At 42.6% G+C, this 13525-nt stretch overlaps 1 protein-coding gene across 2 annotated transcripts in view; it reads right to left on the bottom strand.

The window, feature by feature from the left end:
* Window positions 1–13218, bottom strand: part of CHPT1 (choline phosphotransferase 1) — a 34487-nt gene extending 21269 nt beyond the window's left edge. For both annotated transcript variants that reach the window (XR_009505436.1, XM_059936761.1), the window contains exon 1: window positions 12757–13218. Coding sequence is in view for 1 of the 2 variants with exons in the window: in XM_059936761.1 (XP_059792744.1) it covers window positions 12757–13029 (273 nt within the window). In the remaining variant the exon portion in view is untranslated. The remainder of the gene's footprint in view (window positions 1–12756) is intronic.
* Between the last annotated feature and the right edge of the window lie 307 nt (window positions 13219–13525).

Below are 13525 nucleotides of genomic sequence, written 5' to 3'. Positions count from 1 at the left end.
GAAACATATAAGAAAAAATGATGGCTGGAAATTTCCAAATTTGATAAAAATCTATAAACTTACATATCCAAGAAGCTCAACAAACCCCAAGCAGAATAAGTTTTTTTTTTTTTTTTTTTAAAAACCCACCAAGGCACATCATAATCAAATCACTGAAGACCAGTGATAAAGAGAAAATCATTAAAGAAGCCAGAGGAAAAAGACACATTACATACAGAAGCATAGATAATAATGGCAGAGGAAAGAGTAAACTTGAAGGTAGATTAATAGAAATGATGCAATTTAAACAAGAGAGAGAAAAAAGATTTAAAAATGACCATTCTTTTCTTTCAGCACTTTATAAAAAAGGGAAAGTCATTTAAACTCTCTAAACTTTGGTGACCTCATTTGTAAGATGTGAATAAAACTTGCAGTTGTATCTGATGAAAAAATTCTTAGATGGCTCTTTACGCAGAGCCTGGCACATAGTAAGTGCTCAATAAGGTTAGCTATTGTAGGGAGTTCCCTGGTGGCCTACTGGTTAGGATTTTGGGCTTTCACTGCTGTGGGCCGGGTTCAATCCCTAGTTGGGGAACTGAGATCCTGTAAGCTGTGCACAGTGGCCAAAAAAAAATAAAAGGTTAGCTATTGTCATTAAATTGTGTTTTGCATATTTTTAGTGGCAAATATAGTTTTTAAAATATCAATGTATGTATGGTCTATGTGGTAATTCTGCAAATACCAATCAACCTGCTACCTCATTCTTCAATCTAAGTTAAGTAGAAGTTTACTTTGAACTTCAATAAACATTTCATTATTTGTTAATATTACATGCCCAGTATTAATGACTACACTATTAATTGCTTTAAAAGACTTATGAAGGGCTTCCCTGGTGGCACAGTAGTTAAGCATCCGCCTGCCAACACAGGGGACATGGGTTCGAGCCCTGGTCCAGGAAGATCCCACATGCCGCAGAGCCACTAAGCCCGTGTGCCACAGCTACTGAGCTTGCGCTCTAGAGCCCACAAACCACAACTACTGAGCCCATGCACCACAACTACTGAAGCCCATGCACCACAACTACTGAAGCCCGCGCACCTAGAGCCCGTGCTCCGCAACAAGAGAAGCCACCACAATGAGAGGCCCGCGCACCGCAATGACGCCCGCCGCAACTAGAGAAAGCGTGCACACAGCAACGAAGATCCAACGCAGCCAAAAATAAATAAATAAATATTTTAAAAATGCATTATTGTATTTGATACAGCAATCCACAGAGACAAGGCGGACAACGCATTATCATGTTCTTTGCATTACAGATAAAAGAGAAACTTAGGGAGGGGTGATAAAGTTCCATTGAGAAGAGCAGCTAGACTGGGTCTAGGAATCAAACCCAGGTTTTCTGACCTGCCCTATGGTAGATCTATCAGATCGGTCGTGCTGCAGGCTACACAGACTGGATGGAGCTTCCCACCTGGATTCTTACCTATTCTTTCAAACCTACTGAGAAGCACTTTCCTGCCCCCACAATACAATTCCAGGTGCAGTGAACCAGACGGGTGGGAAAGCGCTGCAGCTGAGAGAGACTTCTTTCCTTTTAAGCCCAGAAAGGCATACCAGCCCGCCAGCTGCTCGTTCGCTACCTTTCCAGTCTTCCCAAGGCCACAGGAGCTGGACCTATCTTCTCTTTACTCTGTTGTCATCACCTCCATTCCCATCTGGGAGCTATGAAACAGTTTGCAAATTTTCAACTTCTTTTCTCACCTGTTATCTCTGCAAAACAGGCCCCAGCCGGGGGATCCACTTGCCAGGAGCAGCATGCCTCTTCCTTCCAGGAGTCTGCTTAACGTGGGTGTCACTACAGAAGACACTCTGGGTGGAAGCAGGATCTACAGAGCCACCCCAACTCAATTCTAGTTTTCATGTTAACTTATTTTTAAAAAATTTAAATGTAAGCGTGGGAAAATCAGGTGTGGATTACAAAGTCTTAAGCAATATATCAGAATACTTCTGCAGAAGGAGACTATATAAAAAGTGGAACTTCTCCAGATCATATTAGATTCTTAATATTTAAAGTTCTTAATTATATAATTTTTATAAGATCTACTGTATCCTTTAAGATCAGAATTTTATACTACATCATAGAAACCTTTGAAGGTCAAGCATAAAGATCTACATCATTCTTTTACATGACTGCATGGTATTCAATTATGTGGCTATATATCACAATTTAAGTAATAACTCACTAATGATGAATCTTACATGACTGTGTGAAAGATTATTATATAAGTTTATTCTAGAAGACAAAATAATTACTAAGAATCAATCATAAGCCCTAGTCATTAAAAAAACCCCACTAATATATTTAAATTGCTTTTCAGTTACATCACTGAAAAAGAACTGTATAAAACTAAGTACTTGTGATATTTTACTTTTTCCAGTTACTTGAAATAAAGGATTAGAGAAACCAGAGATTTGAACCAGACCGTATGGCAATTGTTCTTGTTCAAAATAACTCTGGATCAGAGAGAACACTCATATATAGATCAATTATTTATCCTGGGTATTATACCCCTTTTTATACGTGTTTGAATGAGCACACACATCAGGAAAGGGACGAAAAGATTTAGAAAGTGATCAATGAACACATTTCTTTTTTTTTTTATTAATGAATTTATTTATATTCTTTTGGCTGTGTTGGGTCTTCGTTGCTGCACGTGGGCTTTCTCTAGTTGCGGCGAGCGGGGGCTACTCTTTGTTGCGGTGCGTGGGCTTCTCATTGCGGTGGCTTCTCGTTGCGGAGCACGGGCTAGGTGCCCAGGCTTCAGTAGTTGTGGCTTGCGGGCTCTAGAGCGCAGGCTCAGTAGTTGTGGCTCACGGGCTTAGTTGCTCCGCGGCATGTGGGATCTTCCTGGACCAGGGCTCAAACCTGTGTCCCCGGCATTGGCAGGCGGGTACTTAACCACTGTGCCACCAGGGAGGTCCCAGTGAACACATTTCTGCTCACTGGACAAATTTTACTTACAGCTCAGACCAGACCTTAGAATACTGGATTTTGGGGAATACATTCTTAGGTTTTCTGTAAATGAAGATGCTAGACTAGGTAGTCTCTAAGGCCCCATCTTTAATATGGAACTAGAATCCTCTCAAGAGTAGGAGGTATGTTCTCTGTTTTTAAAATCTGCTGTTTATACCATGAGAGCTAAATAACTAGATGATTAAAATCAACTGATGATCAGGTTAATAGGTTACCTGGTAACCTATCAGGTAAAATGGTTTCCAAAAGGAAGAATACATGTGCTGGGTTTTTCTTGCAGAGTGGTTAGGAGTGTAGACTCTGCATTCCACCTGCACCTGATCCTTGAGTGAGCTGGATGAGCCACTTAACCTCTCAGTGCCTTAGTTTCCCTTTATGAAAAATGGGAATAATCACTGTTCCTATCTCACTGTGAGAATTAAATGAATTAGTACATGTCAAGGGCTTAGAAAAGTGCCAGGCATATGGGAAGAGCTCAGTATATTTTTGTTATTATTTCTGATACTATATAAGATAATTTTAGGTGATTCATAGATAAACTTTTCATTTTAATACTTATGGCTTTATTTAATGTATTTTAGAAAATATTAATTTAAAAATTATCTAGCATAGCTATCAAATCTATGATTGTAGATATTAAGGCTTCGAGTCTAAGTCTTTAAAAAGGAGTAGATTTTAAGTTGATGTAAAGAAAAACAGTAAGTAAAAAATAGCATAGGTAATACACAAAAGCAAAAATCTTCCTCAATTAAAATTTAGGAAATACTGAAACTATACAATGCCTATTTATATGAATTTTCATACTTAAAAAGTGTCTCTTTGCTTTAAATAGCTTTGGATATAAGTTGATACAGATGCAAAAGGTATTACATAATCAGTAACGGCTGGGTCAGCTGGTAATAGGGAGATTTCAATTATCCGAACATCAATTGACTTCTCTCTCCATAAAAAATAGAAACTGCATTTATAAGAGGTAGGAAGAAAGAAAATCAGAAGACAGGTCAGGCATATGTGAAAAAATGTAATGCTGGTATGGTGTTAGAAGATGGACTTTGTACCCAGTCGAGTGATCCTAGTGATTTTTAAGCGAAGGGGAATTTTAATAGGCTGCTAATCTGACATGGCTCTAACCTGTATTATGTGCCTGTGACACAGCTGAACCTGTGGCCAGGGGCACTTCCTTGTTTACAGAAGGAGGGTTCCCGTTGGAACCGAGGCTGGGGAGGCTCCAGAGGCTTGGTGGTCACGAAGGGTGGGGTCACTCTCAGTCCTGCCCAGCAGGAAGACCCTAGCCGCTTACTGCTTCACCCCGAGCTTTGGCTTCAGCTCGGGTGCAGGCCAGCATTTGAGAGGAGCACACCCATCTTCAGGAAATGAGGCGGGTTACAAGCTGGTGGAGGAAACCAGGCAGGGCACGAACACCAGGCAACCAGCACATCAGGGCCGGATGGGCTTTCTCAGGACATTAGAAGTCTTTACTTTGAAAGGCATTCTTCTTTGCTTGTAAATTTCCTGTGAATAGTTGTATTCTTTTTAAAAACCTCTTTTAGTACTTACTAGAATTCTTGTTGAAAATGCCAGCCTCTCACTGGGCCAAGGGAAACAGGCAGGGAGAGGGGAATGAAGAGAATCCCCTGGGCAGATCTATCATCATCAACTGTGCTGGGTGCTTTCACATCTGTTATGCTCTTTAACTTCACAGAAACCAAGTGGTCGGACCCTTGCCCAGGTCAAAGCCACCAGGAGTGGGATTTAAAGCTCCTTCTATACACCACAATGCCATGCTTTATCCACACTTGAACCAGAATTCTAAAGGAGAAACGGCTTGTTTCTTAGGAATCAAGTATAGGAAAGCCACAGGAATCAAAGGGACGACCCCCAAAGCAAAGCTACTTCTACATTACCTGCAGAAGCTCCTTCTAGACAGGGCTGGATTTAGGGTGAGGCAAGCAAGTCACCGTGGCTGCAGAATTTAAGGCGGCATTTACTACTCTCAGGGTCGTGCACATGCCTGCTTGCTTCACTCTACTCTGTGCCCTGCTTCTAGAATGTTCACCTCCTGCAAGTTATTTTGCTTTAGTAAGAGAGGCCACTCTCTCTTACAAGAGTCCTGCCTTAATAAGCGATGCTTCTTAAGTTATTGAACTGGTTAAAAAAAAATAGAGGGAGATAGGTGATTTTCAAAAAAGAGGAAATATTCTAGATTTCAAAGAAACCAAGCCTATAAAAGAATTTGACTAGGTTATTGCCTTTTCTTATTATTCCCCCAACAAATAACTCTTTACTTTATAGTCCAAAATCCAATCAAATCTGAATTATTTAGACAGGGAATAAACCATTTCTTAAGGTCATTCTGATTTCCACAGATACACTTGCTTTTCGATTCAACTTTCTATCATCATGAAGGAAAGAAATTATTCAATGCCCTTTGACCCACCCTAGGCTGGGCACCTATCTGCTACAAACACTCTCTTAACAGACACTGACATGGATTTATATGCATAGATCAAGAGGGCAGAGCAACAATTAGAGAAAGAACCAAAAAAACCCAAAGTTAGCAGAAGGAAAGAAATCAAAAAGATCAGAGCAGAAATAAATGAAAAAGATATGAAGGAAACAATAGCAAAGATGAATAAAACTAAAAGCTGGTTCTTTGAGAAGATAAACAAAATTGATAAACCATTAGCCAGACTCATCAAGAAAGAAAGGGAGAAGACTCAAATCAACAGAATTAGAAATGAAAAAGAAGTAACAACTGACACTGCAGAAATACAAAGGATCATGAGAGATGACTACAAGCAACTATATGCCAATAAAATGGAAAACCTGGAAGAAATGGACAAATTCTTAGAAAAGCACAACATTCTGAGAATGAACCAAGAAGAAATAGAAAATATAAACAGACCAATCACAAGCACTGAAATTGAAACTGTGATTAAAAATCTTCCAACAAACAAAAGCCCAGGACCAGATGGCTTCACAGGTGAATTCTATCAAACATTTAGAGAAGAGCTAACACCTATCCTTCTCAAACTCATCCAAAATATAGCAGAGGGAGAAACACTCCCAAACTCATTCTACGAGGCCACCATCACCCTGATACCAAAACCAGACAAAGATGTCACAAAAAAAGAAAACTACAGGCCAAAATCACTGATAAACATAGATGCAAAAATCCTCAACAAAATACTAGCAAACAGAATCCAACAGCACATTAAAAGGATCATACACCATGATCAAGTGGGGTTTATCCCAGGAATGCAAGGATTCTTCAATACACGCAAATCAATCAATGTGATACACCATATTAACCAACTGAAGGATAAAAACCAGATGATAATCTCAATAGATGCAGAAAAAGCTTTAGACAAAATTCAACACCCATTTATGATAAAAGCTCTCCAGAAAGTAGGCATAGAGGGAACTTACCTCAACATAATAAAGGCCATATATGACAAACCCACAGCCAACATCGTTCTCAATGGTGAAAAATTGAAACCATTTCCACTAAGATCAGGAACAAGAAAAGGTGGCCCAGTCTCACCACTATTATTCAACATAGTTTTGGAAGTGTTAGCCACAGCAATCAGAGAAGAAAAAGAAATAAAAGGAATCCAAATCGGAAAAGAAGAAGTAAAACTGTCATTGTTTGCAGATGACATACTATACACAGAGAATCCTAAAGATGCCACCAGAAAACTACTAGAGCTAATCAATGAATTTGGTGAAGTAGCAGGATACAAAATTAATGCACAGATACCTCTTGCATTCCTATACACTAATGATGAAAAATCTGAAAGAGAAATTAAGGAAACACTCCCATTTACCACTGCAAGAAAAAGAATAAAATACCTAGGAATAAACCTACGTAAGGAGACAAAAGACCTGTATGCAGAAAACTATAAGACACTGATGAAAGAAATTAAAGATGATACCAACAGATGGAGAGATATACCATGTTCTTGGATCGGAAGAATCAACATTGTGAAAATGACTATACTACCCAAAGTAATCTACAGAGTCAATTCAACTACCACTGGCATTTTTCACAGAACTAGAACAAAAAATTTCACAATTTGTATGGAAACACAAAAGACCCCGAATAGCCAAAGCAATCTTGAGAAAGAAAAATGGAGTTGGAGGAATCAGGCTCCCTGACTTCAGACTATACTACAAAGCTACAGTAATCAGACCGTATGGTACTGGCACAAAAACAGAAATATAGATCAATGGAACAGGACAGAAAGCCCAGAGATAAACCCACACACAGATGGTCACCCTTTCTTTGATAAAGGAGGCAAGAATATACAATGGAGAAAGGACAGCCTCTTCAATAAGTGGTACTGGGAAAACTGGACAGCTACATGTAAAAGAATGAAATTAGAACACTCCTTAACACCATACACAAAAATAAACTCAAAATGGATTAAAGACCTAAATGTAAGACCAGACACTATAAAACTCTTAGAGGAAAACATAAGCAGAACACTCTATGACATAAATCACAGCCAGATCCTTTTTGACCCACCTCCTAGAGAAATGGAAATAAAAACAAAAAGAAACAAATGGGACCTAATGAAACTTCAAAGCTTTTGCACAGCAAAGGAAACCATAAACAAGATGAGCAGACAACCCTCAGAAAGGGAGAAAATATTTGCAAACAAAGCAACTGACAAAGGATTAATCTCCAACATTTACAAGCAGCTCATGCAGCTCAATAGCAAAAAAACAAACAACCCAATCCCAAAATGGGCAGAAGACCTAAATAGACATTTCTCCAAAGAAGATATATAGATTGCCAACCAACACATGAAAGGATGCTCAACATTACTAATCATTAGAGAAATGCAAATCAAAACTACAATGAGGTATCACCTCACACCAGTCAGAATGGCCATCATCAAAAAATCTACAGACAATAAATGCTGGAGAGGGTGTGGAGAAAAGGGAACCCTCTTGCACTGTTGGTGGGAATGTAAATTGATGCAGCCACTATGGAGAACAGTATGGAGGTTCCTTAAAAAACTAAAAATAGAACTACCATATGACCCAGCAATCCCACTACTGGGCTTATACCCTGAGAAAACCATAATTCAAAAAGAGTCATGTACCACAATGTTCATTGCAGCACTACATACAATAGCCAGGACATGGAAGCAACCTAAATGTCCATCAACAGATGAATGGATAAAGGAGATGTGGCACATATATAAAATGGAATATTACTCAGCCATAAAAAGAAACAAAACTGAGTTATTTGTAGTGAGGTGGATGGACCTAGAATCTGTTGTACAGAGTGAAGTAAGTCAGAAAGAGAAAAACAAATACCGTGTGCTAACACATATATATGGAATCTAAAAAAAAAAAATCTTTCTGAAGATCCTAGGGGCAGGACAGGAATAAAGATGCAGACGTAGAGAATGGACTTAAGGACACAGGGAGGGGGAAGGGTAAGCTGGGACGAAGTGAGAGAGTGGCATGGACATATATACACTACCAAATGTAAAACAGATAGCTAGTGGGAAGCAGCCGCATAGCACAGGAAGATCAGCTCAGTGCTTTGTGACCACCTAGAGGGGTGGGATAGGGAGGGTGGGAGGGAGACACAAGAGGGAGGGAATATGGGGATATAAGTATACGTATAGCTGATTCACTTTGTTATACAGCAGAAACTAACACCACAATGTAAAGCAATTATACTCTAATAAAGATGTTAAAAAAAAAAAAGAGGGCAGAGCAAAAATATTTACTCAAATAAGCTGAAAAGGGAATGGAGCCACAGTTTATTCCAGTCAGAAACAAGCATATGAGTGTTTTGTGGTAGAGAATGCTACTAAGCTGAAGCCGGAAGAACCAGATTCGAATCACCAAGTTTTCTCATCTACAAATGTAGGAATTGTATTAAAGAGGCTCTCAGGTCCTTCAAGCAGTCAGAATCTGTGATTCTATTTTAGGATTAAGGAGCCAAGGAATGGGGGCCAAGGACTATATACAGAGCAGCATTCAGACAGAATTGCTTCATCAAGGTGAGGGTGATGCAATTCAGTTTTTGTTTTCTGTTTGCCCCAACTCTTGCTTACTCATGTTAAAATTCCCCAGGCCAAATTGATTAAGCATTTAATCTAAGACCAGCTAAAAGTGAATAACGGTGGAAAAACATCATCTCCCAAGATTACAATTTGTTATTTCATGCATGCAGGCAATAATTTAGCAAATATTTACCAAGCACCTGCTTTATGCAAGGCACTATGCTGTGGAGAATGTGCAAATGGGCAATTGCTGTCTGAACTTAAAATATGGTAGACTGTGTTGCTCAGTAAGGATATACACAACCAAACATCACATCACACACATAACCAAAATAAAATGGAGACGTTCCACAAGAGAGCTACAAAGACCTGTGGTGGAAGTATAGCTTTCTGGCTTGGAATCCTGGTATCAGCTTAAAGAGGTTAATTTATTTCCCTTCCGTTTCCTCATCTATGATATGGGGATAATAATAATACCTTTTTGGAAAGTTGTTGAGAAGATTAAATGAGATAATAGACAAAAGCAGCTTAAATTAATGCCTAGTACGAAAGTAAAACCCGGTAAATGTCAGCAATCATTGTCATTATTATGGGAGTTTATAGGATTAAGTGGTTGGTTTGACTCCAGAGAAGAAAAAAAAATTTCCTAAGGATGTAGCATTAGGACTGGACACTGAGAGATGAAGTTGGACAGGAGAAAGGAAGAGGAAGGAGAAAAGAGAGGGACAAGAAGGAGAGAAATCTTTGCCATAAGAAGTAGTTCAGGGCTTCCCTGGTGGCGCAATGGTTAAGAATCCGCCTGCCAATGCAGGGGACATGGGTTCGAGCCCTGGTCGGGGAAGATCCCACATGCCGCGGAGCAACTAAGCCTGCGCGCCACAACTACTGAGCCTGCGCTCTAGAGCCTGCGAGCCACAACTACTGAAGCCTGCACGCCTAGAGCCTGTGCTCTGCAACAAGAGAAGCCACCGCAATGAGAAGCCTGCGCATCGCAACCAAGAGTAGCCCCGGCTCACCACAACTAGAGAAAGCCCGCACGCAGCAAGGAAGACCCAACACAGCCAAAAAAAAAAAAAAAAAGTAGTTAAATTTGGCTGGAGCGGAAAGTTCCTTAAGGAAATGGTGGTGTGAAATACAGTTCAGAACACCACTGTAGAAGTTTAATATAAATCATTTAACTGTTTTTCTATTAATTTCCCTTCATCCCCATACAGTTAAAAAATAGATCAAATATTATTATTAATATAGATATGTAGTCAGCATTACATCCTCAATGGGTAGATAAACCCAAGCATCAGAGTCCAAAAACCATATGGGTTTTCCCTGACCCTTTCTGGAAGCAATTTGTCAAGTATGAAAAAGCACTAAGAATTCTTAAGTCTAAGAATCAGAAAACAAGTTTCAAGCCAAGTTAAAGTCACTTAACCCTCCAGGCCTCAATTTCCTCTTAATAAAAATGTATGCTACTATTACTTCAGGATGGATGGATAGAAGAAATACTAAAATGGTGTGATGGCCATTCTAGGAAGGGAAAAAACTTGCCAGCCTCCTTGAGTTGACATAAGACACAAATGCAATAATGGATGTGAACGTACGTTACATACCTAATAAGCATTGCATAGAACACAAGGTATTTTTCCTACACATCACACAGAAAGGCAAGAACTGCAGATGAGATGGTGGTGGTATGTGGTAAAAAGAATCCGGCTTTGTAGTCAGACCGACTTGGGTCTGAACCCTACCAGGTCCTGTCATTTACTAGCTCTGTGGCCTGAAAGCAAAATAGCCTGAACTGCTATGCTTCTTTTGTGCTATTGCTGGGATTTTATCAGACAGGCAATGTGAATCCTGTAATGGTGTTTCCCCCCACTGCTTCAGCCACTTGGAAGCAGTGCAGGATCTAATTACATTTCAGAAACTCTTCTCAGTTTCATTTTATTATTTCAACCCTTACTTCCCGTTTTTGGATCATTGCGATATTTTTTTTTTGAAGAGTGCCTCAGATTCTTCCCACCTGCCACCTTTTTTTTTTTTAAATGAGGCATAGCCTAAAAATTAATTTAATCATAATTTTACCTTTTCCATCAGCCCCCCACCCTCACCCCGACATTCCTAAACAGATTATCTTGGACTTCTTGGTATGCCCTGCTTTTTGGAAGTGCTCAACAAATGGTTCTTAAATTAATAATAACATTGAAAAGTTCACAATTTAACTGGCAAATATCAGAAATATCCAAATGCTGTTAGCCAAATCTAGGCCCAGTAAAAACTAAATTTTATTATAGGTTTTCAGGACATTTTTAATACCAGTAATATTTGTAACGCGCTGAACAAATTCTAATTTTCTGCATTTATCTGCATGTAATATATCATTTTGTCCTCATTGCATTCTTGTGAAATTGGCTTGGCAGGTATTATTTCTATTTTACACAGGGAAAGCAAGACCCACATGTCACTCCATGCTGTGGCAGAGCCACATTAGAACCAAGCCTTCACTTCTAACCCAGTGCACTTTTCATTCTGGCGCACTGCCTCTGGGGAATTCTGCAAACAGGCTGTAACTTACTTTTTTAAAAACAATATGTAAATGAATTAACAACGGGAACGTCTGCCGAAAAATCATATATAATAACATATCCATCAATCAGCAAGATATTCAATATGTTTAAAATGTAGGTTTCATCAAACACTTAAAAAATGGATCCATGTATGGAGGGCATGAAATATTTCCACTGTATTCCTGCTCTCCAACCTCATCTCGAATTAGTTCTCCACAGTACCTATACTGAAATATGATTATAAACGGAGTTCTCTATTTGAGGGAAAAGAAAGCAATGTCACAAAACGTGCAATGTAATATTTATCCCATGTACTCTAAAAAGCTACATATGGGAGTAGCTCCCTCTGCCTCCTGACCCTTATCACACTCAGCCCAAGGGATGCTCCTGATTACCAAGTATAGAAAGCCCACATTATTTACTCGTCTTATTTTGGACATAGGTCAAATATTCATTGCTAATAAAAATCCGATGGCTTTTACGATCCCTGGGTCGTGAAGATAAGGATTAACACTTTGCTAATACTTTTGTTTTCCACCGAGAAAGTCAACGAAGCAACGAGGAAGGAACCTCTTAAAAGTAACTTATCTCTGATCAGTGCTACCAGTAATTACAGGATCACTAGCGCAACCTTTGAGAAACGGACGGCTGAGTATAAAAGTGTCCAAAGGGCATCTCGGGCTTGGCCAACCCAACCACAATCCCCGGAGCCAGGCGGCACGGAGCTGGGGGTGTTCAGTGCCCAGTGCGCAAAGGAACCGCTTGGCGCGGGATGGGGCGGCGGCCAGGCAGGCAGGCGACCCCCGCTCCCAGTGGCCGAGACCGCCCGTCCGCCGCCCGAAGGAGAGTGGGGGTGGACACGGGACTGGGCAGTGACCTTGACAGCCCCTCCGCCGTCCGGGGGAGGCTCGGGGTGGACATGGGACCGGGTAGCGGCGTGACAGCCTTCGGGCGGGCCGGGGAAGGGTCGGGGCGACTGCGGCGCGGGGGCAGAGGCGGGGTTCGCCCCTCCGCGGCCCCGAGAGGCTCGGCCGCGCGGGGGGCTCTCCGGGCGCCTCCAGAGGCGCACCCGGGGCGGGGCGAGCTCGGCTCGGGCCGGGGCCGCGGGGCTCCGGGGGAGAGCAGTTGGGGGGCCGCGGGCGGGCGGTGGCCCTACCTCCTCGGTGACCGTGGGGCAGTAAGAGATGAGCAGGAGCGTGGTGAGCAGGTTGATGGCGAGGCCCAGGAGGGTGATGGAGTTGGGGGCCATCCACAGCGGGATCCACTGGAGCAGCCAGGTCCAGTAGAGCTGCAGCGGCGGCTCAAGCAACGAGACGCCCGCGGCGCTGTAGCGGTGTTCCTCCATCCGCCGCAGCTGCGCCGCGTTCAGCGGCTCGGCCAGCGCCTTCAGCCAGCGCGGCGCCGGCCTGACCCCGGCGCCCGCCGCCATGGCCGCCTGCGGGCCCCACCGCTGCGAGCGAGCACAGCCCGCGCCGGGCGCCCTGGCGGGGACAGGTGGAGGGAGGGGCTCGCGGGCCCGGGCCTGCGCCGGCCCGGTGGGACTCGTCGGTCGGGCCCGCGGCCGAGGTCGAGGTCAGGCCGGGCCGCCCCTGGTCCCGGGGCCCCCGCCCCCAGAGCGGCCGGCGGCGGGGGGGCGGGGCCTCGGGGAGGGCTCCGGGAGAGAAGGGAGGGGGAGGGGGAGGGGAGGGGAGGGGGAGGGGGAGGGGGCCGCCTCCGCCCCGCGAGGTGTCAGGGCAGGTGGGACAGGCCCGCACTGGCCACCGGGTCACCGCGGTGGCTCCGCCGATTGTCACTTTCTAATTGGCGCGCAAAGGGCCCAGACTTCCCCAAGAGCCTGATGCACCTGCCTCTAAGACCCGATCCTTCTCCCGGGACGGCTGGTGACGCTCCCCAGAGGGAAGTCTCGACGGCTGGACAGTTAGAAG

Source organism: Balaenoptera ricei, chromosome 10 (genome assembly GCF_028023285.1).
Source record: "Balaenoptera ricei isolate mBalRic1 chromosome 10, mBalRic1.hap2, whole genome shotgun sequence".
NCBI lineage: Eukaryota > Metazoa > Chordata > Mammalia > Artiodactyla > Balaenopteridae > Balaenoptera > Balaenoptera ricei.
Note: the sequence above shows the minus strand (reverse complement) of the source record. Positions and strands in the feature narration are given on the sequence as shown.